Source organism: Anser anser (assembly GCF_964211835.1).
Source record: "Anser anser genome assembly, chromosome: 4".
In the NCBI taxonomy this organism is placed as follows: Eukaryota; Metazoa; Chordata; class Aves; order Anseriformes; family Anatidae; genus Anser; species Anser anser.
Genome location: NC_139724.1, coordinates 78297907 through 78324053, shown reverse-complemented (window position 1 = coordinate 78324053; position 26147 = coordinate 78297907). Strand labels below are relative to the sequence as shown.

At 67.3% G+C, this 26147-nt stretch overlaps 2 protein-coding genes across 4 annotated transcripts in view; both read left to right on the top strand.

Annotated features, from left to right (window-relative positions):
- The first annotated feature begins 2760 nt into the window (after positions 1 to 2760).
- Positions 2761 to 26147, top strand: part of ATP6V1B1 (ATPase H+ transporting V1 subunit B1) — a 40488-nt gene continuing 17101 nt past the window's right edge. Inside the window, exon 1 of the mRNA XM_083832824.1 lies at positions 2761 to 2778. The gene's annotated coding sequence lies outside the window, so the exon portion shown is untranslated. The remainder of the gene's footprint in view (positions 2779 to 26147) is intronic.
- VAX2 (ventral anterior homeobox 2) lies at positions 5666 to 26140 on the top strand. Of its 3 annotated transcripts, XM_083832836.1 has the most exons (4): positions 5666 to 6302; positions 11187 to 11374; positions 21860 to 21889; positions 22636 to 26140. In XM_083832836.1, exons 1-4 carry the CDS (start codon positions 6023 to 6025, stop codon positions 23134 to 23136), a joined length of 999 nt encoding a protein of 332 aa, XP_083688962.1. In that variant the 5' UTR covers positions 5666 to 6022; the 3' UTR covers positions 23137 to 26140. The 3 variants fall into 3 exon arrangements, with proteins under 3 accessions (XP_083688962.1, XP_083688963.1, XP_083688964.1); XM_083832837.1 differs by lacking the exon at positions 21860 to 21889; XM_083832838.1 differs by lacking the exon at positions 22636 to 26140 and having other exon boundaries at positions 21860 to 22627.

Genomic DNA, 26147 nt, shown 5'->3' with positions numbered 1-26147 from the left:
CCCCGGGGCAGAAACCGGGGCCCGTGCGGGCGGAGCCGCCGAGGCCTCCCGGGACTTTCCCGTACCGGGCAGTGGCACCGACCCCGGGGGTGGCCCCGGGGCTGCGACCCCCGTCCGGCTGCGGAGAAAGTGCCCGGCACCGGGCGGGCGGCACGGGAAGCGCCCCCCGCCTCCCCGTGGGCACGCACCGCCGCCTGGGACCTCGCCCGCTGGGCCCCCACCGTGGCACCGCGCACCGGCACCTCTCTGCTCCGGGCACACGCGGTCCGTGCACGCTGCCCCGCCCGGGCACGGGCACGCTGGGTGCCGCCCGTCCGCCGTGTGTGCGCGCCCGCCGCGTGTCCTGAAAAACAACCCCAGAAATCAACGAAAGCACCGAACGAAAAGCGGCCCCCGGCAGCAGGCACGCACCCGGCCGAACCAATTCCCGAACAAACAAAAGCAAAAAAGGAAAAGAACGAGAGAAAAAGGAGAAAGCCCCCAGCACCAGCCAGCGGGGAGCGGTGCGCAGCTGCACAGCACCCACCCACGCGCGGCCGCCCCGTGTCCGTGCCGAGCGGCGCCGTGCCCGTGCAGCTCCCCGTGGCCGTGCCCAGCCGTGCCCAGCCGTGCCCAGCCGTGCCCAGCCGTGCCCAGCCACCCGCCCCGTGCACACTCACGGCGTCTCCGTGCAGTCGCCTCGAGTCGCTGTGAAGCCCTGCGCACTCACACCTTGCACACTCACCCCGTGTCCGTGCACGCTTACAGCGACAGTGCACACCGGCACCGTGTCCGTGCACGCTTACAGGGTGTCCGTGCACACCGGCACCGTGCCCCTGCACACTTACACCGTGTCTTTTCACACTTACACTGCCCGTGCACACCGACATCGTGCCCGTGCACTGAGCCCGTGTCCGTTTACCCCGTGCAGTTGCCCCGTGTCGTGCACGCTCCCAGCGTGTCCGTGCACGCTCACACCGTGTCCTTGCACGTTTCCCGTGCCCATCCACTGTTCGCACAGTCACCGGGGACCGGGCACACCGACGCCGTGGCCGTGCACAGCCGCAGCACACGCGCGTCCCCCGGATTTCCCCCGTGTCCCCCCGCGGCCAGGCACGCTTTCTGTCCGGGCACGTTTACCCGGTGGCCGTGCACATTTGTCGCGTGGCCGTGCACCTTCCCCCGTGTTCGTGCTCGGTTCCCTCGTGTTCGTGCACATTTTCCCATGTCCGTGCGCGGTGTCCGTGTCCGTGCACAGTTCCCCAGTGGCCGTGCAAGGCCCCCGTGGTCGTGCACGTTTTCCCCGTGTTCGTGCACGGTCCCCATATTCATGCACAGTTCCCCCGTGTCCGTGCAGAGTTCCCCCGTGCCTGTGCCCGGTCCCCGTGTTTGTGCAGTTTCCACGTGTCCATGCACGGTTCCCATGCCCGTGCACAGTTCTCCCGTGTTTGTGCACGGTTCCCTCGTATCCGTGCACGGTCCCCGTTTTTGTGCACGGTTCCCTCGGGTCTGTGCACAGTCCCCGGGGCCGTGCACCCATTCCCCGCTTCCGTGCACAGTTCTCCCGTACCCGTGCACGATCCCCGTGTTTGTGCACAGTTCCGCCGTGTCCATGGACGGTCCCCGTGTTCACGCACAGTTCCTCCATGTCCAAGCACATTTATTCCGGGGCCATGCACGCTTCCCCCGTGTCTGTGAACGGTCCCCGCGTTCATGCACAGTTTCCCCGTGTCCGTGCACCTTTCCCCCGTGTCCGTGCACGGTCCCCGTATTCATACACAGTTTCCCCGTGTCCGTGCACGGTCCTCGTGTCCACGCACAGTTCCCCCGTGTCCATGCACAGTTCCCCCATCCATGTCCACGCACAGTTCCCCCATGTCCAAGCACATTTATTCCGGGGCCGTGCACCTTTCCCCCTTGCACGTGTCCGATCTCCTTATTTTTGCACAGTTCCCTCACGTCCGTGCCCGGTCCCCGTGTCCATGTACAATTCCCCCATGCACTGCACAGTTCCCCCACGTCCACGCACATTTATTCCGGGGCCGTGCACGATCCCCGTGTCCGTGCACCTTTCCCCCGTGTCCAAGCACATTTATTCCGGGGCCGAGCACCTTTTCCCTGTGTCCATGCCCGGTCCTCGTGTCCATGCACAGTTCCCCCATCCACGTCCATGTACAATTCCTCCATGCACTGCACAATTCCCCCATGTCCACGCACATTTATTTCGGGGCCGTGCACGATCCCCGTGTCCGTGAACCTTTCCCCCGTGTCCGTGCACGGTCCCCGTGTCCATGCAGTTCCCCCGTGTCCATGCCCAGTTCCCCCATCCACGTCCATGCACGGTTCCCCCATGTCCAAGCACATTTATTCCGGGGCTGTGCACCTTTCCCCCCTGCCCTCCCGCCGCCCCCCGCCCGCGCCCCGCTCCCTGGCTGCCTCCGGCCGCGATTTCGTTCCCCCGGCCCCGAGCACGGCGCGGGGGTGCTGGGGACCCGGGGCTGTGCTCGGGGTGCCCCGGAGCCCCCAGCCGCCTCCCGGCCCCGCGGTTCCCGAGGGGATCGGGCCGGGCTTCTTCCCGGGAGAGAGCCTTTGTTTACGGGGAGGGGACGGGGAAGGGCCCCCCCTGTTTCCCGGCCAGACCCGGCGGCTCCCCGACAAAGCCGGACCGGGGGGACCGGGGGTCCGCGGGGCTCCGATCCCCGGCAGCATCCACACCCGTAGGCCGCCCGCGCGGGCAGTGGGCCCGGAGAAGCGCGGCCACGCCGAGCCAAGCCTTGCCGTGCCGAGCCGAGCCGGGCCGTGCCGAGCCGTGCCGTGCCGAGCCGGGCCCGCAAGAAGCGGCCGTGCCCGCCGCCGGCTCCGCGTTACCTTCATTTCCAGCGGGGCCGGGGCTGCGCCGTTCCCGCAGCCCCCCGGGCCTGGCGAGCTGCGGGCGGGAGGCCGGGCACCTCCGCCGAGCTGTAAAACGGAAAACCGAGGGAATTTTTCCCCCCTTCCCGGAGCGGCTCGGGGGAGCCCCGGGGCCGCAGCGCGGAGCAGCCGGGCTCGGCGGCCCCTCGGCGGGGTGGGAGCCGGCGGGGGCCGAGCGGAGCCGCCCGGCACGGCCCTGCCCCGGGCTCGGTCCCGGTTCCCGAGCGAGCCGTGAAGCAGCGGGCGCGGCGATAACAATACCGGCACCGCCGGCAGCAATCAGGCGGTGAAACTAAACCGGCAAGAGCAACGATCTAATAATAATGATACTCCGCATAGTTTATTATAATGGGAACTGCTGTTATTTATGATTACGAGCCGGAGCAGCCCCGCGCTCGCCGCGGCTCCTCTCAGCCCTGCGCAGCCCGCGGAGCGGAGCGGATCCGCTCGCCTCCTGCGCCCGGGAACGGCGGAGCCGGCTCGGCTCCAGGCGGGTATTTCCCTTCCTCGGCTGCTCCGCGCACCGTGACCGAGGCAGAGCAAACGCCGGGCGGTTCGTGCGAGCGATAGCAACGGCAACCCCGATAAGAGCAGCAGCAAGGGCGAGGGTGGGCGGCGGGGCTGCGCCGGGGGTGTTTTCCGTGGGGGCTGCGCGGCCCCGAACTGCCTCTGGCTCGGCCCGGGGCTCGGTGCGGTGCCGGGGCTCGGTGCGGAGCCGGGGCTCGGTGCTGGCGGCTCTGCCCTCCGCGCTCCCCGGTGGGAACGGGCCCGGAGCCCTCCCCACGCATCTCCCCCGGGAGCGGCCGGGGCAGGGCGGAGGGACCGGGGTGGCGGCTGTTTCCCTGCGTTTCGTTAGGGTTTGCTTGTGGGGGTTTTGTTTGCTTTTTATTTGTTTGTTTTATTTTTTTTTTCCGCTCGGCCCCGGCACGACGCGAGCCCCCTCGCCAGCCGGGCCCGGCGGCGGGGACAGGGGAGCGCGGCCCCGGCCCGGCCTTGCCGCAGCGCCGGGACCTGGAACGGGCAACCGGGAGCCGGGAGCTGAGCACCGCGGGCAGCTCCGGCCGCCGGCTCCGTCCCGCCGCGATGCCCCGTTTGCCCCCCCCGGCCCCTCCGAGCCGAGGTGCGGAGCGGGGCGCAGCGGCCCTCCCTGCGCGCCTGCCTCCTTCGCGCGCCGCGCTTTGCCTTTTTCTTTTTATTTCTTTCTATTTTCTTTATTTTTAATTTTCTCTTTCCTTTCTCTTCCCCTCAATCCGTTTCTATTCGCTCCGCGCCGTCTCCGCCGGTTCCCGTTATTCGGGGGCCGGACGCAGGTTGCCGCAGACACCGAGCGGCGGCTCGGGGCCCACCGCAGCCCGGCGGCACATTTGGAGGCCTCGCACTCCCCGTCCCCGGGGAATCCCGGAGCTCCCGCCCCGGCCGTGCCCAGGCCCCTCGGCGGCCACGATTGCCGCAGCCCCGGGGGACGCCCGGTGCCGGGCTGCGGAGCCCCGCTGCGGCGTCGGGGGGCACGGAGCCCTCGCGGTGTCCTTCGCCGGGGATTGAGCTCTCGGGGATGCTGGGCTCCCGGCAATTGGATTAACAGCTAATTTATTTATTTTTAATCCACCGTCATTACAACCGCTTCGATTTGAGGGGATTCAGTGCGCGGCGAAGAGGGGTCCCGCTCGCAGCCCGTCCTGCGGGCAGCGGCAGGAGGTGAAGCAGCGCCGGGTCCCGCTTGCCCACGGGTTTTGCCCCGCCGCAGGGAGCTCCAAACGGAGCCGTGGGTGGGGGGCAGCTGCCCGGGACCCCCGGCCCGGAGGCCCCGGCCGGGCTCGGTGCGAGCCGCTCGGGGCGGGCACGAGGCTGCGCTCGCCTCGGGGCTGGCAGAGGCCGCGCCGGGCCCCGGGGTTTCAGCGGGGACCAACGCGAGGTCTCGGGGAGGCGGCGGGGGTGTCTCCGGTGGCACCGGGAAGCCTCCGTTACCGGCCACCGGCCCGGGGCTGCCGGGCGGAGCCGCCACCGGGGGAAGGAGCGGAGCGGCCCCGAGCCCCCCGACCCGAAACCGGGCAGGCGGGGGGGCAGAGCCTGGTCGGGGCCCGCTTCTCGCTTTATTCCTTCCACCCCGGAGCGCTTCGCCGCCGCTGCATCCCGGCCCGGAGGGGGGGGGGGGGGGTGCGGCTGGACCCGGCCCTGCCGCCGCTCCCCCCGCGTTCCCGGGGCCGGGCAGCGGCCGCCGAGGGGCTCTTTGTTTGCCCACCGCTCTCACGGGCCGGGAGGGCAGGAAATTGCGTGCGTGCCGGGCAGCCGGCTTAAAACCGCTGCTTCTCTCCCCGCGCCTCCCCCGCGCCGCCGCCGCCGCCGCCGCGGGGCCGGGGATGCGCAGCGCAGAGCGGCGGCGCGGGGGAGGGCCGGGCCGGAGCAGCAGCGCCCGTCCTCCCGCCGCCACCCCGCCCGCTTCCTCCGCAGCTCCCTCCCCGCCGCCTCCCCTTCCCCTCCGTGCCCCCCAGCCGCCCCCCTCCCGGTATTGACTTCCCCGCACGCGGATCGGCGGCCGGTGCCCGGCGCGGCGCGGCCCCGCCGCCTCCGCCGCCGCCTCCGCCGCCGCCCCCCCCCCGCCGCCGCCGCCGCCGGTCCTCGGCGGGGCCGGGCCGGGAGCTCCATGGGCGGGCAGCGCGGCGCCGGGGGCAGCCGGAGCGCCTGAAGTTTGCCCGGAGCGAGGTGCCGCGGGAGGTGGAGCTGGGGAGGGCGCGGGGGGGGGACACCCGGGGGGCGGCGGGGGGGGGGGGGGGGCTGTCAAAGTTTGTAACTCCCGTTCGGCCCCGGAACCCCCCCCCCCGTGGGGTGCCCTGCCGGGGGTGGGGGGCACCCCGCCGTCCCCGTCTCCGTCCCCCCCCGGAGCGGGGAGGGGGCGAGCTTTAAATGCCAGCCCCGGGGCCGGCTCCGCCGCCCGCAGGCGGGAGGGCGACGGCCGCCGGCGGGCCGCGGCCATGGGGGCGAGCGGGGCGCCGAGCCCCCGGCTCTGCCAGGGCGCCGAGCCCCGGGGGGGCCGGGAGGGGCGGGGAGGGGCAGGGGTCTGGGGAGGGGGGGCTGCCCTCCCCCCGCCTAGTCTTGCCTCCTCTCTCCCTCTCTCCGTCTCTCTCTCTCCCTCCTGATGTTTGATCCCGCCGCGGCGCCCGCAGGGATGAGCGATGGAGGGGCCGAGCCTGGCAGGAGCCCCGTGCTGCTGGCCGAGCCCGGAGCCGCCGGCCGGGCCCGAGAGAAGGCACCGACCCGGGCGGAGCTGGAGAGCGCGCTGCGCGGCGGCGGCGGCTTCAAGGACATCCCGGGAACGTCGGCGGTCGGCCCCGGCTCCTCCAAGGAGTGCGCCCCGGACACCGAGAGCCCGTCGGGACCCGGCGAGGCGGACTACTGCCGCCGCATCCTGGTGCGAGGTACGGCCCCGGCCCCGGTACCCCCCCGGCAGCGCTTCCCCGCTCCTGCCCGCGGCTCCGGCTGCCAGCGGCGGGCGGCGCGCACCCGCCCGGCCCCGCTCCCGGTGCTCCCGGTGCGGCCCCGCCGCCGGCCGGCCGCGGGCTCCGGCCTCCCGGCCCCGCCGCCGCTGCCCCCGGTTCGGCTCCGCGCGGCGGGCACGGGGCCGCTCTCCCCGCGGTCCCGGGAGCGGGGCCGGGGCCGCAGCAGGGCTCTGCCCGGCCGGGGCGGGGGGTGCAGCGGGGGTCCACGACCCCTGCCCGGCCCTGCCCCGCTCGGGGGACGCGCACGCAGCGGGAGAAGGGCGAGCGGAGCAGCTTCGCTTTTAAACCGGTGTCGCAGGAGAAAAGCGTCACGGAGCGGCGGCGAGTTAGGGGCTATTTCTTTTTTTTTTTTTTTTTTTCCCTTTATAATATCACTCGCCCGGCTGGGGCTGGGGGCGCGCGGCGGGCTCGGCTCGGCTCTGCCCGGGCAGCGGGCGGCGGGCAGCAGGCAGCGGGCAGCCGAGCATCCCTCCCCGCCGCCGGCCCGCGGCTCCCGGCACCGGCCGGAGGCGAACCCCGAAAGTTTGGGGCTCCGGGGCGGGCGGTGCCCGGCGCTCGGCGGCCCCGTGCTCCCGGCCGGCAGCGCCGCGTCCTCCCGGGCTGCGGGCACCGCGACCCCGCCGCCGGGAGCCGGGGCTCGGAGGCCGCTGGGCGAGCAGGGCCGGGGCCGCCCGGGCTCTGCCCCGGTCCCTTCCCCGGTCCCTTCCCCAGCGCTCGGGGCGCGGCGGCAGCCGGAGCCCCGGTCCCGGCACGGCCGCGTCCCCTTCCCGGCTTTAGCCGCGTCTCCGCTGGCTCCCAGGAGCGGGCCCGGCTCGGCGCGGCTCGGCTCGAGCAGCCGTGGCCCGGCGGAGGCTCGGTGGCGCTTGGCAGCCGTGAGCCGCGGATGCTCCGCGGGACGCGCCCGGGCTGCAGGGAGCCGCGCTCGGGGCTCGCCGCGCAGCGAGGCCCTTCCCGCATGTCGCGATAGGCGCCTGTCGGGAGACCTCTCCCGGGGCAGCCCGAGCCCCCCCCGGCGGCCCCGGTGCCCCGGGTGGGAGCGGGTGGGAGCCCGGGGCCGGTGGCTGCGGGACGCGCCCGGGGCACCCCCGGTTGGCCGCCGAGGCCGGCGGGGGTCAGGCCGGGGTCAGGCCCGGCTCTGCCCGGGCTCGGCCGCGGTCCCGGCGGGGCCGGGCTGGGAGCGGCCCGGGGGCGGCCCGGGGCTCGGGGGGGTGCCCCCGGTTCTCCCCGGCCCCGGTTCTCCCCGGGCAGCGGCCGGTCGCACCATCTTGCTGCAGCCGCCATGGCGCGGACAAAATGGTGGCGGGGAGGAAGGGCGCAAACCGGCGGAGTTCAGCGGGCAGCGAGCGGGGCCCTGGCGGGGAGCCCCCGGCCCTGAGGAACGGCCCCGGGGGCACCTGCGGCGGCGGGGCCGGCCCGGGACCCGCTCCCGGTGAAGGGCTCGGTGCCAAGCACCGGGCAGCGCCAGGGAAGCCGCTCGGCGTTGATTTCCCAGAAAGTGATTTTGTTTTCCCCTCTGCTCCAGCTCCCTCCCGGTGTTTTACTTCCCCCACACCAGGGATGGATCGCGGCGGGGTGCACCCGGGCCCGCTGTCCCCCACCTCGCCCCCATCCTCCAGCCGTGTCCCCAGGCCTGGGCGGGGGATCCCAGCAGCGCTTTGCTGTTTCAGGGCTGGGCATGGAGGGGCTGCAACGTCCTGGGGGAACGAGGCCGCATCTCCCCGTGTGCTGCTCCCAGCACGGGCCCTGTTCCCGACCTGGGGGCTCACGTTCCCCCTGGCTGGGGGCTGTGCACTCCGGGAGCCCCGGCGGCTCGGCCAGGCTGAGCCCATGCACTGGGACCTGCGCCGTACCGGAGCCAGCAGACGCCGCTGTGCCCACGGGTGCGGCTGCCCGGGGTGCTCCCCGCTTCTCCCGTTCTCCTCTTCCTGGGGCATGGGGGGCTGCAGCAGCCCCGTGCGCGTACTGGGGGCTGGCGAGGCGCTGTGAGCCCCAGGGGTGTCCCGGCAGCTGTGTCAGTGCACATGGGTGTGCGCGGTGTGAGCTGGTGTGTACCGGGGGAGTGCCCCGCACGCCCGCTGTGTGTGCGGTGTCCCCGAGGCTGGGTCTGGCACTGCTGTGTTGCAGTGCGTGATGTGTCCCTTATGTGCCGGGGGAGCCCATGTGTGATGCGCTGCACAGCGTGTGCTTGCTGTAAAATCGCTGTTTGCCAGCGCCGAGGTCGGCTGCCCAAAGCTGCTGCCTGCTCTCCGTTCCCTCCTACTGCCAGCCCTGTCTGGCTGTAGGGCCTCATCGTGTTTAGCCGCCAAGGCAGAGGACCAGTCCCTTTGGCACCAGCCCTCTTTCCAGGGATTTCAGTCCCAAATTTTGTCTTGGATGTGCTGCCATCAGCGCTCCCGGTCCCCAAGAGCAGACCGACTCACTACAACCGCACCAGGGAGGCTGCAAAGCTGCCGTGGCAGGACCTGGGGGCTCTTTGGGGTCTGTAATCCCCTAGTGGGATTTCTGCCCTTCCTGGCACCGGGGGCTGGCTGCAGGCCCCCCAGACCTGTGCGGGTGGGCACCTCGCAGCCCTGCTGTGAGCGCTGCAGGGCTGGGGCACGGGGCCCTGCCGAGCTGGCGCGGCGTGCTGCGGCTCTGCACGCATCGCACCCAGCCCGCTCCCCCTCCCTGCACCCAGCTGGCGGGGGAAATAACAATTAATAATACCGCTAATAATGCCAGCAGGGCCGTGCGGAGCGGCGAGGGCGGAGGGGCACGTTGTTGCAGCTGCGGCTGGGCAGCGTGGAGGTCTCTGCTGGCTGCTCCTTGCTTACAGCCCCGGCTGTTGTTGTGCTGGGGGACCTCGGCGTGGCTGTGGAGTGCGGACGTGGTCTGGGCGCCATCCCAGCTAATGCTCTGCCCCTTGCAAAACGGTTCCCAGACCAGCGTCCTAATCCTGCTGGAGATACCCTGAGGCAGAGGGCACCTTCCCTGCCTGGCCAGAGGCTCCTTGCCTCCCCCAGACCGTCTTTTCCCCCCCGGCCCTCCCCATGCGCTCTGCGGTCCCAGCGCCTCCTGCAGTGCCGTGCTTCATCCTGGGTCGGGCTCCGGCCGCCAGGATGGTGCCGCTGCCACGCACCACGGCTTGATGGTAGGAAAACAGCTTCAGGACTTGGGTACCCCTCCCAAGCCCGTGCTTGCTCCCCGCTCCCGTCGTCCCCCTGCCAGCTCCATCGCCCCCTCCCTGTCTCCTCCTCGCTGTTTCCCCCTTCCTGCCCCAGCAGCTTTATAATCCTTTCACGCCTGAGTCAGCCAGAAAGAGAAAGCAACTTACCTCCAGCCGGGGCTGCTGGAGCCCTTGGGTCCCGCGGGGCCGGGGAGCCCTGAAGCCAGGGGCTGGGAAGCGGGCTGCCTGCAGCGGCCTCGCCGTGGTTTCCGCGAGTGGTTTTTACCCTGCACGTTGCAGGAAAGGTGCTTGGCAGAACCGGGGGCTTTTGCAGCCAGGCTTTGCTTCAACGGGGCTCTACCAGTGTTGCTGGTGATTAGCGCTGTGCCTGTGGTGTTTAAGGAAAGGCAGCGCAAAGGACGGCAAGCACGAGGGGTTTGTGCTCTGGGAGTGCTGGAGGAACCCAGCAGGGAGTTTGCAAGGGCAATTTTTAATGCCCAGACCCCTCGGTAGCTAGCAGGGCGAGCACCCCGTCAGTGCAAAGTAATGCTGGGGCTCCTTGGGACGGGCTGCAGGCAGCATCCTGCAGCATGGAAGGGGCCGGTGTGGGTAACGTGGGAGCCGAATCCCCCTGTGTTTCCCCGAGGAAGGCTTTGGGCAGCAGCAGTCCCAGCCTGGTGCAATCTGCAGCCTCTGCAGCGGGGCAGCTGGGAACCCCCCCCGGCTGCAAAGCCGCTGCGGGTCTCGTTGCTCTCCACGTGCAACAGTTTTTTTCTTAACAAAAGCCTCCTTTACCCTGGAGTATTCAAACGCAGCCCTGAGACCCCCCAGTTGCTCCAGTGTGACTGGTCGTGGTGGTTTTGCCCCATGGTGAAGCATTCAGAAGGTGCAGGCGCTGCGCAGCCGGTGGGGCCGGGCACGCTGGGGCTGGCAGCGCTCGGTGGTGCCGTGCCGTTTTGGTCCCAGCCCTGTCCCACCAGCACCCCCCGAGCCTGTCCTCCGGGGCTCGGGAGCATCCCGAGGCACACAGCACATCCAGAAGGGGCTCAATGAGAGAGAACTGCCCCAGAAGTGGGGGCTGCTGGCTTGTAATGAGAGTATTCCTGCAGTGAGAATACCTTTATGAAAAGGGAATTTCAACAGGGATTTTTTCCCCCCAATATCCTAAAGGCAGGACATAAACAAAAAATGAAATTTCTTTTTAATTAAAATTCAGTTTAATTTGAACTCTTTCTTGGTATACAACTCTCTTCTGCTTCTGGCTTTCAGATACTGTTTTATCTGTGACCAAACGCTTCGTTTTCCTTAAGGAGTTTTTTGGTTTCTATTTTCCATTTTGAAAAAAAAATGCCTGTTTTCATGAAGAACTGTTAACACTCCCTGGAGACTTATAAATGCGTAGCATTTGGGGCCGGAGGGGACAATTGAACTATGCGGTGTCACCTCTCCTAGCCACGGCTCGGGCGATTTCTCAGAGTTACTCCTGCATTGAACCCAGGAACAAAACCGCCCCCCGGCCCTCGTTGTGCAGCCCTATTTAAGGAAGATTTTCCTCCCCCTGTAGCGGGTGCTTCGGACCAGTTCCCCCAGACCCCAGCCAAGCTTTTTCCCCCCGCGGAGGCTCCCCCCCTGACGGCCCCTCTCCCCGTTCCCCCTAGATGCCAAAGGGACGATTCGGGAGATCGTCCTCCCCAAGGGCCTGGACCTGGACCGGCCCAAGCGCACGCGGACGTCCTTCACGGCGGAGCAGCTCTACCGCCTGGAGCTGGAGTTCCAGCGCTGCCAGTACGTGGTGGGCCGCGAGCGGACCGAGCTAGCGCGGCAGCTCAACCTCTCCGAGACGCAGGTAAGGGGCCAGCCGCCGTCCTGCTGCCATCCCCGGCTCCCCTGGGCCTCCCCGGGGACGTGGGGAGGGGGAAGGTGGGCGCAGGGGAGGGGGAGAGCTGTCCCGGTGCAGAGCCTGCGGCTGACCCCAGCCCACAGCTCCAGCCCCCAAGGAGGGGCTCGGTGCGTGCCGGGGTGGCCGGGTGCTCGCTCGCGTTTCGGTCTGGAGCTGGGAGAAGCGTGCACGGTGCTGTGTGCATGGTGCTGTGTGCGAGGTGCCCTCGCCCTATTTCTTTTTGAGCCAAGGAGTGGTCAGTTTGCCCGTTAAGGGGGGGCCGAGCACCCACGTGGGGTCTGCAGGGAGCATCCCCGGTGCCGTGGCGCTGCCCCAAAACTCTCGGTGCTGCCCCAAAACGCTCACGGCAGTGCCCGCGGCACAGCGTGGTCGGGCAGGAGCGCACGGTGCTGCCGGGAGCAGGCTGCATGCGGGCGGTCCAGGTCTGCTCTGTGGTGGTTAACCCACGCCATAAACCCAGGGCGTGCACGCACCCTGCCCCGGCACAGCTCTGCCGAGGTCTGCGGGGCGCGGGGAGAGCTGCGCTGGGCTGCGCGGTCCGGGCGAGCGGAGGTGGGAGTTTGTGCCGTGCTCAGGGGGTTGTGGTGACGTCTGCTAAGCAGGAGTGCGTCTGCTGGGGTTGCAGTGGTTTTGGTTCGAAAATAAATGCAAAAATAATTGTAACAATAAATTTAATGAAGACGCCAGTGCCAAACAGCACAGCTGGGAACTACCAAAATAACTCCGCCTGCTCCGTCTGGCCGGTAAGGCACGTTTGGAGACAGCTACGAGTTCTCCCACATTCAGATTGGAAATAATCTCATTTTTTCCTAAATTATCACAGAACAAAATTTCCCTTGCTGCCAGCATCCCGGCCCCTGGCTTCAGGCTCCTGCCGCGTGCCGTGCTGGGGGTCTGGCTGCGGGGAGACCCCCACGGCATCCCCCTTCTGGCCGCTGCGCTGCCCTGCGAGGGGAGCAGGAGGAGCAGAGCCCCCCCACACAACCCCAACACCCCCTCGCCCTGCCGGTGGCAGGGAGCAGGTTTCTGACCGCGGGACGCATCCCGGGAGCTGCTGGCGGCACGGCTGAGCGCGGTGAGGAGCGAAGTACCCCGGGTCCTGCGCTCGGGGTCTGCTCCCCGCGGTGCCAGCCCTGGGGACGCAGCCGGTGCCAGCAGCACGGCGCTGGCGGGGCCGTGCTGGGGACGAGCAGGGGAGGGCAGCGGGGCCGGGCGGGCGCTGGCTGCCGCAGCCCGGGGCTGGCAGGAGGGGAGGCGCAGCCTTCGTGTCGGGGCCCAGCGTCTGGTTGCTTGGTGCCTCGGTGCTGCGTTCGTCGCTCGGTGAGAAAATTCACACCCTGTAGGCCACGGCTGTCTCTTCTCCTCTTCTCTTCTCCTTCCCGCATCCTCTTTTCCCCATCGCTCTCCTTCATCTCTGTCTTCTTAAATCCCCTTCTGTGCTTTTCACGGCCTTTCTTCCCCTGCAGCCAGTTCCCAGTGGCAGCTCCATGCCCCCCGCCGTCCCTCCCCGGCCCCGCTCTCGCTGGCGAGGTGGGGGCCCCTGGGTCGGCGCCGCGGGCTCTCTGCACACCCAGGCGTTGCTGTCTGTGGTGGGGAGGTTTTGTGGCAGCAGCTTGGTGATGCCCCCCTGGCTGGGGGACGTATCCGTGCTGCACGGCCCACGCTCCACGCTTCCCCCCCTGAGATGTGGCCCAGAGCTGGGGGTTCGGCACCAGCCACTCCTGTCCCACGGGGCTCCCCTGTGCCCATTGCCTCAGGCAGGGAAAATCCAATTTTTGCAATAATTACTGCATTTCTCATGCTTTGGGTGGTTTCCGTCCCAGTGAGCTATCCAGCCCCCAGGACCCAGGGCAGTCCGTGGGGTGACTGCTCCATCCGATGTTTTGTGCAGTTTCCAGCCACCAGCGTCCTGTGGCTCGCTCTTGGTCGAATTCGGCATTGTGCCAGTGACTGGGACCGTGGGGCAGACCCTTTGCGCTCCCTCCTTGATTTCACCTCGAATTGCACCCGTGGCGGGACCCCCCATGTCGCCCCACGCACACAGGGCCAGCACTGCCCGGGTGGGCTCTGCCCCTGCCAGCAGTCGGGGAGGGAAGGATCCGTCCCTGCGTAAGGAGAGGGCGCAGGCAGCGTGACGAGGTGGGAAGGGACACGGCGGCGTCACAGCTGGGGGGCCGCAGCCAGGCTGCCCCTCGGTGTGGCCCCGAGGGATCCTGACTCAGAAAACAGGCGTCTTTGGGGTCCTGTTTTACTTCCCCAGCATCTGGTCCTGCTTTTCGGTGGTCCTGGAGGAAGGAGGCAACTGCAGCGCATTGCAGGGAAGCCGGAGCAGCTCACCTCTGTTTTGGGCAGCCGGGATCTTCTGGGTTTCTCCTCTCTGGCCCCAGCCCTGGGGTGGGGGCTCACCGAGGATGGGGGAGCACCCAGGACACCGCCACCGGTGTCTCCCCTTGCTCCAGGCCACCTTGCACCCCCCTGTGCCTTGTCCCCATGTCCGTCTGCTGGGCTGGGCCGGCTCTGCCTTCCCCAGGGGAGTTGGGGGACTGCTGGGCACCGGGCGAGGGCCGGGGGGGCACCTCCAGGCAGGAGGCCCAGCGCCTGCTCTGCCTGCCGGCCGCTGCGCTGGCCCCAGCCCAGTGCCGTTTGCGTTCTTTCTTTCTAATTAATCCGTGGAAATGGCAGTTTAGTGCTAAGCGAGTTTAATTAGCCCGGAGAGTGCTTCCATTAGCTTGTAAAGCAGAGGCTTGGAAATGCATCCCTGCCCTCTGGGATGTCCTGGTGGGCTCCCTCGTCCCCAGTGGGACATCCCGGTGGGCTCCCATGTCCCATCTTGGCACGGGGACATCCCCGTGGGCTCCCTCATCCCATCTCAGCATGGGGACATCCCGGTGGGTTCCCTCATCTTGTCCTGGCACGGGGACATCCCAGTGGGCTCTCTCATCCCATTTCATCCCGGGGCGGTGCGTGGGGGCTGCCCGAGCCCCCCCAGCAGCAGCCCCTCTCCCCGCACCAGGCTGTCTCCAGGCAGCGCATCCCTACCCCAAGGCGTTAGGGCAAGGTGCCCCTTCTTAGGGTTGTTCCGGGATGGAAAAGCCAAGCAGCGAGGCGGCGGCGAGGCAGAACGACCCCAGGGGGATGTCGCGGGGAGGATAATTCCTACAAATCCCCAGGCGGGAGGCGAGGAGGGGTGGGCTGGCTGGGGGGATTTGCCTGGGCCAGGAGGCTTTGCTTTCTGGGTCAGGAGTTCAATGCCAGGCTCAGGTTCAAGTGACCCGCTGCCTTTGCCAGCTCTTCCTATGTCATGGGGGTGAGGACAGAGGTGGCACACGTTCACCCCAGGTTCCTTTTGCGTGCGGGGCACCCGGGATGCCCGAGGGGCTGAGGACCGGGCTTGCTGTGCCGGATGCTCTCCGTGCGGTGCCCAGCTCCAAGCCCGCTCCCTCCTCCAAACGCAGGAGCCCCCTTGGGGGACGGGGGTGGCCGTGGGGGGCGAGGCCGTGTCCTGGAGCACTGCTGGCGGGCCTCGGACCGTGCACCTCCGGGGAGACCTCAGTGAGCTTTTGGGCTCCCCTGTAGCATCTGGACACCCCCTGTAGAGCGATGGTGGGGCGCGGAGAGGAGAGGTCCCAGCACCACGCTGCGTGCCCCGCAGCGGGTCCGGCTGGCAGAGCCTGCTCAGGACAGGGTCCTGGGCCATGCTCAGCCCCACAGCCCGACCCCCGAGCATCCTCCGTGGTGGGGGGTACCCCCCGCACAAGGCTTCCAGGACTTTTCCCCCTGACTCCGAGCAAAACAGACGTGAGAAAGCAGCCGAGCCAGGGGAGGGGCGGGCAGGTCTATTTATAGCACGACAATTAAGATGACGCTGTTAAAAATTAATCGCACCTCCAGTCATTAACAACTATCGGCCCCTGCATCGAGAGAACAATGAAACAACGGTCTGCTGGCCTCTTGCGTGGAGAACCACAGGAAAGCTGCGGTCCGGAGGGGGTGAGAGCCATCCAGAGCCCCAGGTGGGATCTGTGGGTCAGAGCCACCCCGAAGCGTAAGGGGCAGGTAGGGCCACCAGGCTGGGCCTCGTGCCATGGGGCAGAGCACTCGTCGTCCTTGGGGTCTCTGCAGTCCTCAGCATGTGGGGAAGACAAATTTCCAAAGCTTTGTTGGAAATCCCTTTTCCCGACCATGCAGAATAGATAGTTGTCAGAGCCAAGTACGTTCTTTCCTGAGGAGGCATCCACCCATCCATCCATCCTCCTGTCCATCCTCCCATCCATCCACCCATCCATCTTCCCGTCCATCCTCCCACCCATCCACCACCCAAAATTCACCTATTTTTGGAGTTTTTGTGAGACAGCTGCTCTAGAGATGGTTTAGGGGGTAATCCAAAAGGCTTGGGTGCTCCTATAGTCCCCCAAACTCAGCTGGCGCTAAGCAAAATGGTCAGTGTAAATAAAGGTGGAAAATTTAACTGAGGTTCGTATCATTGGGCACTTCCAATTGCAAATGGAAGATAATCCCAGAGTTTGTGACTGAAGGCTGTGGTTCTGAAATGTGAGAGGGCGCTGGGTGTTCTCCGAACAAGCTCCACTGATCGCAGTGGGTGCAATTATGGGGAAGGAGTTTCCTAAAAGTGCCGCTTTCTGATGGAAAGCGGTTCTGATGGGAGTTCCGGGGGCCGGCTCTGATGCCACCCCATTTTCTGGTGCCGCTGGCGCAGGGAACCCCAACCCTGCAGCCCGAACCCGGGTGCTGCCTGGGGCTCCCACCACACAGCTCCCCGCCCACCTCCAGGCCTGTCTCCTCCCACGCAGCACTTTTGGGAACCCGGAGAATTTTATAGATGGGGAAAACGTCCCACAGCCTTGCCGGAGCCTCAGAGGAGACTTGAGGTCGTCCCCACCTGGTTTCGGCACTCGCTGGCTGTCTGCCCCCTGCGAGAGACGGCGGGGCCGGGTGGAGGAGGGCGCTGCTCCCACCCAGCCGTGCCCAGCCCCGTCTCACACAGCCCTGCCGGGGCGTTACAGCATCCTGCGCTGCTCTTGGCAAGCTGGAATGGTCCTGAGCTGCAGGGCACAGGGAGGCTGAGGGCTGGTGTCTGCCTTCCGCCCGGCAGCAGTGCCGGGGCAGAGAGGGGCTCGGAGCACAGTGTGGTGGGGAGGGCTCCCAGTGCTTGTTGCAGACGCGCTCTGTCGTGTGTTGTAGGCACAGCCATGGCCCGGAGCACGTCCATCCCGGGCATTTCGGAGGGCTCGGTGTGGGTGCTGCACCACGGCACTCTCGGGGCTGGGGGTGGGTGCTCAGCGCCAGCTCCCATCACCGCTGGGGCTGGCGAGAAGGCAGCGTCTGCGCGGCCACCGCGCGGTTACAAAACCTCTTGGGCAGGCAGCCCGCCGGCTTACGCAACGCGCGAGGGCTCTGCCGGCTGTGGTGCAAGGAGGAGGAGGAAGAGGAGGAGGAAGGGCAGCCGGGTGCGCTTGGAGCTGGGACTGCGGCAGGCTGCCTTCCACCTTCCCCGCGCCACGGTGGGCGCAGCGGCGGGGAGCTAACCCCGGGCGGCCAGCACCGGTGGCGAAATGGCCTCGTTTGGCGCTGCGAAGCGCCCGGCTGCCCGGTGCGACGGAGGCGCACGGCGCGGAGCGCGTCACAGCACCGGGGTCACTGCCGGGGCAGGGCTGTTAAATAACAAACGGCGTTAAAAAAAAACAGGCGAGCCCCCCCCCCCGCCCGGCCCACACCCAGCCCCGCGTCCCCCACGTGGCGAGGCCCAAGGGCTCCAGCGCCAGGGGATGGGGAGCTCCAAACCGTGGGGCGCGGAGGTGCCGGTGGGCTGGGGAGGTTCGGTGCCTTCCCAACGGGGAGCGCGGAGAAGGGCAGGGCGGCTGGGAGGAGATGGCGAGGGCGAGCGTGCGCGTCTGCGCGAGTGTGTGCGCGCCGGCACGGCTTAGTGAGCAGGGCTGAGGGCACGCGACCTGGGTGGGCAGCGGCGGCGGCTTCGGGCTCTGCTCGGCTCCTCCAGTGAACTGTGACCACACGGAGAAATGTCGTGCCACCGCTCAGCCTCCTGCCGGTGCCACGCGTTTGCTGGGTGCCCTGTGACATGGAAAATGGGTGTGCAGGGAGGAGGGCAGTGCCCAGGGGCCGTATCCGGCTAGGTGGGGACCAGCGTGGGGAGGGAAATGTTGTGGGACCTTTCGCAGGGCCTGGGGCAGCGACGGGCGAGCGGAGCAGGGGGGGACTGCAGCCAAAACGCTTCGTTGGGCTCCGAGATGCTCCAAATGCCCCAGGGCGATGCGGGCTCCTGCCCTGCAATGTGGGCTCCCTCCCCGTGGTTTGGGCTTCCTCCCCGTGGTTTGGGCTCCCTCCCCACAATTTGGGCTCCCTCCCCACCATGTGGGCTCCCTCCCCACCCCAGCCACGGGCTCCGTCCACCTTCCCACCCCGGAGTGGCACGGGGAGCTTGGCCCGCCGGCTGGGGGCCTTAATCGGGGTTAATCATTTGGAAATCGTTTCTTTTGTAGCTGAGAGGTGTCGGGCGGAAGGCAGGGATCCGAGCAGGGTCCCGGCGGCCGCTCCCAGCACTGCAGCCCCGGCTCAGCCACGGAAGGAGGCGGCGGGGGGCAAAGGCTTTGGGGACCAACTCCCCCCCTGCAGGGCTCGTGTGGGCTCCTGCTCCTGGTGCCCCACGCTGCCCGCAGCCGTGTGAGAGCCGTGCTCATGGCACAGGGCCCTGTGCCCGTTCCTGACGCTGCAGCAGCTCGGGCTCAGCCAGGAGGAGCCTGCCCAGGGCTGCCCGCACGTGCTGCAGCCGCTGCTCCGTGCAGCAGCATCCCCGCTGCCCGGCCTTGTTCCCCCGGGGGGGCCGTGCCCCCAGCCCTGCTTCTACCCTCGGGGGAGACGTGGCCCCATGGCTGGCTGCGAGCAGGATGCTGCCGAGGGTGCGAGCGTGCGCACGTGGTGCAGCCCGTGCCAGCGCACACGTGTGGGCAGGAGCGCGCGTGGATCACAGCACGCGCGTGTGCGCAGTGTGTGGGCGCGCGGGGCCGTGCCAGAAGGCAGCCGCTGTGCACAGCTCCCTGCAGGGGACCCCTGGGGGGGCTCCTGGTGCCCTCCTCCTGCCCCAGCCCCCCCAGTCCCCTGGTGGTTTTGCGCACCCCAAATCCTGGCTGCCCCTCGGGCGGCTTTTCCACTGGCAGTGCAGAGAAGTGGGTGCAGTGACTGTTTGGTTTGGGGGATGCTTTAAAGCACTCGGTGTTGCTGGCACATGCTGGTGAAGTCTCTCGTGTAGAATCTTCCCACCCAGATGCGGGCACTTGCGCCTTGCTGGGCAGCCTGCGCATGGGGAGAGCCCATGTGTCCGTCCCACTGCTTGGCAGGCGGACAGACGGACAGAGTGACTTCTCGGAGCATCCCCACAGCGGAGCCCTGGGAAGCTCCGGTGCTCGGTGGCATTTTGAGTCGTTCTCCCAGTGCAGGGGAGCTGGTGGCACCGAGCACGCGGCTCTGCTGCTCGGCTGCCAAGCGGGGAGCCGGGGGGGGCGGTCGGAGACGTCGCTGCTGTGACGTATGGGGGGACAGGGGGGCTGGTGGTGCTCAGCCTGGCCTCGGAGGTGGGCTGGAGGGGGATGGGGGGACAGGGGGACAGTGTTTGGCAGCAGCTTTGCTCAGAGAGGAAGGGAATCGGCCACTCTCCACCTCAGGGCACTGCCCCATTGGGCTCACCCCGCTCCTCCCAGTGACCCTTTTCCCCCATCAGAGCAGGATGGAGGCAGGAATCCAGCCTCCTCCAGCCCGAGGAATCTTTAATTCCTCTCCCTGCAGCCCCCATGCGCTGCAGGATGCTGGGGGGGGGGGGGGGGCAGCACCAGCACAGGGTGCGGCGCGAGGGGGCCCATGGAGAAACCATGAGACAACGTGGGGGCTGCCAGGGGGTCCCGGGGGGCCTCTGGCAGTGAGCTCGCAGGGGACGAACCCTTCCCCATGTGAGGGAAGCCTCGTGCAGGGAAATGCCCAGCAGCTGGGTGCTCCTGGCTGTGCCCCTGCCGGTCTGGCTGCTCGCTTTGGCACAGGGCAGGCACTGGGCGGGTGTGCATTTAAAGGAAAGTAAACAAAAATATTAATATATAAAATTAATATGTTAAACTAACTAATAAAATAAAATAAAACCATTAAGTTGAATTAAATGAAGCTGGCTGCCCAAGCCCCGCAGACGTGGGGAGCTCACATGCTGCCTCCGGCGCGGCACGTCCCAGCTCCCGGGCGTGCGGTTTCGGGGCTGGCTGTGACCCTGGGGACCTCCCGCAGCAGCAGGAGCTGCTTGGGAGGGGAGGGAATCGCAGCCCTGTCTTCACGCGGCGCTCAGCGCTCCTCCTGCGCTTCCCTTACCCTTCTGCTGGGAGCGGCTCTGCTCGTTCTGGTGCAGGCAGGGGTGGGAAGCGCGTGCCCGCGTCCCAGCTGGGCACCCTTGGACCTGGCCGTGTGGCGCGGTAACTGCCTGTCCCCAGCACCAGGACTCCTCCAAACGCTCGCAGATTTGTAAGCCTCAGCCCGTGCCTGTCCTCACACCTGCAGCACCACGCCGAGAGCTCTTGCCAGGCTTCTTGGGAGCCGTATCCCCTCGGGCTCACCTCTGTGCCACCCGCCTCCTCTGTGCCGGCACCCGGGGGGGCAGGAGGCGGCTTTTTGCCAGGACAAAATGAAGGCGCTGCCTCCGGATAAGACCTTGGCAAAGCTCTGGCTGCGGCGAGAACCGTATGAGAGGGGAGGTGGGGACGGATACTGCTGGAAGACGAAGGGCTGGAGGGGAATTACTCATGGACTCATCGAGGACCGGGTCTGGCTGAGCTTATTTACATCTCCGGCGAGAGAGACGCAGCCCTTGATCGTAATGGAGGATGAAAAGGACATGGATCTACTAATTAGCAACAAGCTGGGTATGAACTTTAGCCACGAGGGCAAATGTGATCCTGCTCATCGGGTACGGCACCCGCGCAGACGGGAGGAGCCCCTGCCGGGCAGGGGGCGCGAGGACGAGGAGCCCAGCGCTGGGCTGGGGCGCAGGGTGCAGAGGGCAGCGGCGCAGGTGCCGACCCAAGCCCCGACCTGGAAACCCCCCTTGGTGCCTCTTGGTTCTCGTCTTAGGAAAAATACCGGTGAGGGGACGCCGTCCGCCTCGCCTGCCCCCGCTGTGCTGCTGTGGGTGCGCTGCACGGGCCTCGTCCCCTGGGGCTCGCTCGTCCCACGTGCAGGACACGCTGGTGCCTTTTGTCCTTCTCTGCGCGCGGTGACGGGGCTGTGCCTCCACTCAGGTGCTTGCTCCAAAGTCCCTCAGCACAGTAATGCCCTGCCCTGGCTGGTGCTGCTCAGCACGGCATCCCACCCTGCTGGGATCCGGGGTACTTTGCAATGCAATGAGCTCCTCAGGGGCTGTCCGTGCCTCGGTTTCCCTTTGCACCAAAAGCTGATGGGTCTGTGAGACCCCCCCGGCACTCCAGGGCACGGGGAGGTGACGTGCTCAGACTGGGAGAGCACGGACAGGGGTGAAAACTGGTGCTGGGGATGTGGGGCTGAAGGAAACAGATGGGGCTGGGCTCGAAGCACATGGGCTGGAGCTGCGCATTTCTGCCTGGCTGCTGTCCCCGAGCAGCCCCCGGAGCAGCAGCAGGACCCGTGCTGGCCTGGGAACTGTCCTCCCCGGCCCTCTTCTCGCAGCGCTGCTGCTGGGCATCCCAAGGAGGACCAGGTTAAGCCGGTGGCTCACTGCCCCCTCCCCGGAGAACGGGGCCGCCCTGCGGAGTGCCCACCAAAAGAGCCGGGGGCTGCGAACCCCGTGGTGGGATGCTGTGCCCCAGGATGCAGGGCGGTGGAGGTGTGTGGCCTGTCCTGCTCACCGATGTGGAGGGAGGGATGGGGGCAGTGAGAAGGGGACATCAGCTTTGGGGACCCCAGTGGCAAGGAGGGACCCAGGGCCCCTTGGGGTGGAGGTGGGCGGTCATGCAGGGCCCCCCCCTTGGGAACGGGTGTGGGCAGGACGTGGGCTGGCGCTGGCGCGTGGTCCAGCAGGCTCAGGTGCTGGATGTTGGTCCTGGTGTCCCTGCTCCTCCCCGAGCAGCCCCAGCCCGCGGCCGGCTTCGCGCAGACATCTGCGTTGTTATTCCCCCGGAAAGGGGCCGGGGGCTGCGACCTCCTCCAGCCCATGGTCCATTAGCTTTGCACTGTGGGTCTATTGTGCCGGGGGACGCGCGAGGGCTGTGCCGCTCGGTGGCCGTCCTGGGGTGATGCTGCAGCGGCCCCAAGGGTGCCAGTCCCTCCTGCCAGGCGCTAACACGAATGTCTTCCCACCCGTCTCCTTCCCTCACCTGCCTCTGCCTGTCCGTCTGTCCCTCCTTCCCCTCTCTGTCTCTTTCTGCTTCTCCTACCCCTCTGCTCTGCCAGGGAGGGACAGAAGCGTGGCGATGCCACCAGGTTAGGGGTGCCGGGGCAGCCCCAACCCGCAGGCTGAGCCCTGAGCCGGCCCCAGCACGGAGGGCGGCCGTGGGACAAGGGACATGCGGGGCAGGGGGCCGGGGGCTCGTCCCACCCGGGCACTCAGGTGCTCGAGCTCCAGTTTTGGAGTTCCTGCGGGCCGGAGGATGGATGGAGGGGCTGGAGCAGGGATTGCTCGAGGCAGCCTGGGGAGGGGATGCCTGCCCCGTTCCCTGTGGCTTCACGCCTGGAAGCGGCTCTGCCTTCAGATGTTCAGGGCCACCAGAGCCGTGCTGTCCCCGAAGGTGACCCCAGCACCGTAGCACGGCTGGGGACACCCCTGCTGCTTGGGCAGGGCGGCAGAGCCTCAGCTGGGGTTTAGGGGCACCACAGGGGATGCCCAGCGCCCGTAGCTCAGCTGCCCCAGGAGAGCACCCGTGGGCACGGGCAGCACCATGGGAAGCAGGCCCTGGCCCCGCGTCCCCCTCGCAGGCACAGAGCTTTGCTGTTTCAGAGCTTTGCTGTTCCAGAAATTTGCTGTTTCTCTGGAAATGGCAGCGGGCTGGGCTCCCCGCAGCCCCTCTGCGGGGGCACGGGGCTCGGGCGTTTGTTTTAACACGTCTGTCTCTCTCGCATCTCTCACTCTCTCCTGGTTCTTGTCTCTCTGTCCCTGCCCTCCCCGTGCTGTCTTTCTGTCCGTGCCTTTCTGTCCCCCCCCTGCCCCGTCCCCCCGCTCCCCTCCCCAGGTCAAGGTCTGGTTCCAGAACCGGCGCACCAAGCAGAAGAAGGACCAGAGCAGGGACTCTGAGAAACGCTCCACCTCCACCTCCGAGTCCTTCGCCACCTGCAACATCCTCCGGCTGCTGGAGCAAGGCCGGCTCCTCTCCGTCCCGGCCCCCCCCAGCCTCCTGTCCCCCACCTCCCACCCCGTCGGGAGTCCTGCGGGCAGCGGGTCTGGCGTGGCCACCCCGGGAACCACCTCACCGGGGCTGGGCGGCCGCAGCAGCCCCCCCGGCACCGGAGCCTTCAGCCTGCAGGTCCCTGCCCTCGCCGCCTCCTCCTCCTCATCCTCCTCCTCCTCTTCCTCGGCCAGGCTGCCCGCGGCCCCGCTGTGCTTCGGGGCGCCGCTGCTGGGCAGCCTGCACGACCTCCCGAGCGCTTACGGACTGGGCAGCTCCGCTTTTGAGCCTTACACGCGGCTGGAAAGGAAAGACAATTCTATACCCAGCAAGAAGCCGAGCCCTTAAATGAAAACGAGTGTCAAAAGGCGTCCTGCCCCCCCCTCCGTCCCCACGCACCCTGCGCCCCACACGGGGCTTGTTTCGCGAGTGGGGTTTGAAAGACTTTACCAAATGTCCGGTTGCTGTGCGTGTGTGTGTGCGTGCACGCCCGGCCCCCTCCCTAGGAACTAAGATCCCACCGAGGACTACACCGCCCACCTCCTCTCGCTAGGGCTGACACCGAGCCTGGTCACCACTGCCTGGGTTCCCGGGTGTCCCGTGTCACCGGCACCGCCGCGTCCCCTTCCCACGCCGCTGGATCCACCGGGGCCACCTCCCCTTCCAGGTACCCCTGGGCAGGGCTTGCAGGACGATGCTGTGGTCTCTGCCGTGGGAGAGGAGCAGCCCCCGGGGGTGGGCAGGGGGTGCTGATGCCCTGTGGACGTCTCCTGCTGTTTGCTCACGTGCCACGGAGCGGCACGGGTGAAACCGCAGAGCCCTGGTCCCTGCGGGCTGTCACCCGAAGTGCTGGGGTCACCATGTCCCTGGGGCTGGGGACAGGCGGGAGGGCAACCCGAAAGGGAGAGCGCAGGGCAGGACCAGGCCGTGTCTCTGCCTGTTCTTGGGCAAGCGTCTGGGCCTCAGTTTCCCCACCTGCTAAGGGCTTTGAGCGCTGGCTGAGGTTCTCTTGAAGCGTCCCGGTGGCCATAGGGTCCCGGTGCCAGTCCTGCTCCCGCTGCTGGGCAGGAGCAGGGCTCAGCCCCGGCAGTGGTGGGGATGGCGGCTTCCCGCTGGGCAGGACTCAGCCTGTGTGCGGTGCTGGGGCTGCTCCTGGGCGGCACCGTGCGGGCAGGATCCTGGGCTGGCACCTCCTGGGCAGGATGCTCCGGTGGCATCCCCTTGGCAGGACACCCTGGGGAGGCATCGCCCTGGCAGGACGCCCTGCAGTGGCATTATTCCCCATCAGGATGCCCTGCAGTGGCATTATTCCCGGCAGGATGCCCTGCAGTGGCATTATTCCCCATCAGGACGCCCTGCAGTGGCATTATTCCCCATCAGGATGCCCTGCAGTGGCATTATTCCCGGCAGGACGCCCTGCAGTGGCATTATTCCCATCAGGACGCCCTGCAGTGGCATTATTCCCAGCAGGACGCCCTGCAGTGGCATTATTCCCATCAGGACGCCCTGCAGTGGCATTATTCCCAGCAGGACGCCCTGCAGAGCGCCCCTGGCTCGCCCTGCGGACGGGGCCGTGCGTTCGGGTGCAGAGGCTTCCTGGGAAGCCCATGGCGAAACCCCGCGGGCTGCTCTGCTCCGCAGGGGTTGCAGGGACCAAACCACTCACACCCAACGTCTGCTGCGGGTGGGGGAAGCTCTGCAGATTTCTGCCCGGGAAAAGGAAAAGAGGAAAAGCAGGAGCTGGAACTAGAGCCAGCCTTGTAAGCACTGAGCGAAAGCCAGCTTTAAGAGTCTCACATTCTGCTTTTTCCAACAGAACTAATGTGTTTGGGGAAGAGAGGCAGAAAGAAGTTCGAAATAACACCAGAAACCTCCTAGCAAAGGTCCCTGCCCAGGGTAAAGCAAATCCCTGAGGGTGTGTGCAGGCAGACGTGGGACCCCGCGTCCTCCGCTGCCCGTGCAGCTCGGTGCCGGGAGCAGGAACCGCAGGCAGCGGTGCCCGAGCCTGCCCCTGCTGCGGGAGGACGCGGCCCCAGCCACAGTGCAGGGAAATATTTAAAAGAAATGATTTTATGGAAAGGTCCCAGTGACTATTTTTCCTTTAAATCAAGCGTTTCTATGACACAGCAGTTGTCGGTCACTCACACCTGGAGCACTTTATGGGAGCTGCTCAGGAGGGGTCCGTGCCCAGAGCGTGGGTGGGGAAACTGAGGCAGGACGGGGGCTGGCAGGAGGCAGGGACAGAGCTGGGGGCACAGAGGATGCTCCCCGCTCCTGCTCGGCTCAGACCACAGCTCACTGCCCTACCGGGGCTGCAGGCAGATGCCCTTGTTCCCAAGTGTGGCACGTGCTCGCGGTGGCCCCGGTGCCCACTCCTGCCCCCCTGTCCTCCCTCCCCTCCCGTCCGCACCAGCACCCGCTGCCGCGCTCCAAACATCGACGTCGCGATGCTGTGTTTGACTGAGGTTTTGGATGTCGGCAGGACGAGGACCTTCCCCCTCCCCACGCCACTTAATTTATATTTATATCGCCGTTCTTCATCCTCCCCGGTCTGCAGACTCGGTATTTAAGAGCGAGCGGCGGGCTGGCAGCGGGCTGGCGCTGGGTCCCGCAGGCAGGACCTGCTGACGGATCCGGGGCTTGCCCGGTTTTGCTTCTCCCTCTTCCCCAAGCAGCCACCTCCCCGGGGGAGCTGTGCCCCCAGCGTTTCCTGAGAGTTTCAGCCTGGTTCCTCCCCTCCTGGCTGAACCGGGAGGAAACTCGGGGCAGCTTGGTACAGAAGTGACCCCCTCGCCCTGACACGGTCGGGGATGTTTGGGCTCACTTCGGAGAGAGCCAGGCCCAGGTTTGGTTCCCAAAGAGTCCCCGAAGCCTGGGATGCTCCAAGGACGCCCCGTGGGACCCCTGCTCCTGCTGCTCGGCGGCGAGGGCGGCAGGGAAGGCGGAGGCTGCCCCGCAGCGTAACGGCGAGCACCTTCGGCAGGCTAAACCCGGGTAAAGCTTCCACAAACCCGCCCCAAGCTGCTGCTGCCCCAAAACCAAGCCGGGGGGCTCAGGAGGGTCCCGCTCACGGGGCGCTCGCCCCAGCCCTGCTCGTCGCCAGCCGCTCGCCCTGACCTGTGAAGTTGGAACAAAAGAAAAAGAAAAATGTACTGGATGTAAAACTTTAATCAATAACGTGGTTTCTTATGGTTTCTAACGGTTAATAAAAGTTACGTCCCGCCGCCCGCCTGCCGCCTCCTCCTTCGCCCTCGGTGGCCAAGCTGCCCTCCCGGCTACACTACCCTTCCCCTACACCGCCCCGTCCTTACCCCGACCCCGACCCTGACCCTCTCCCTTCCCTTACCCTTACCCCTACC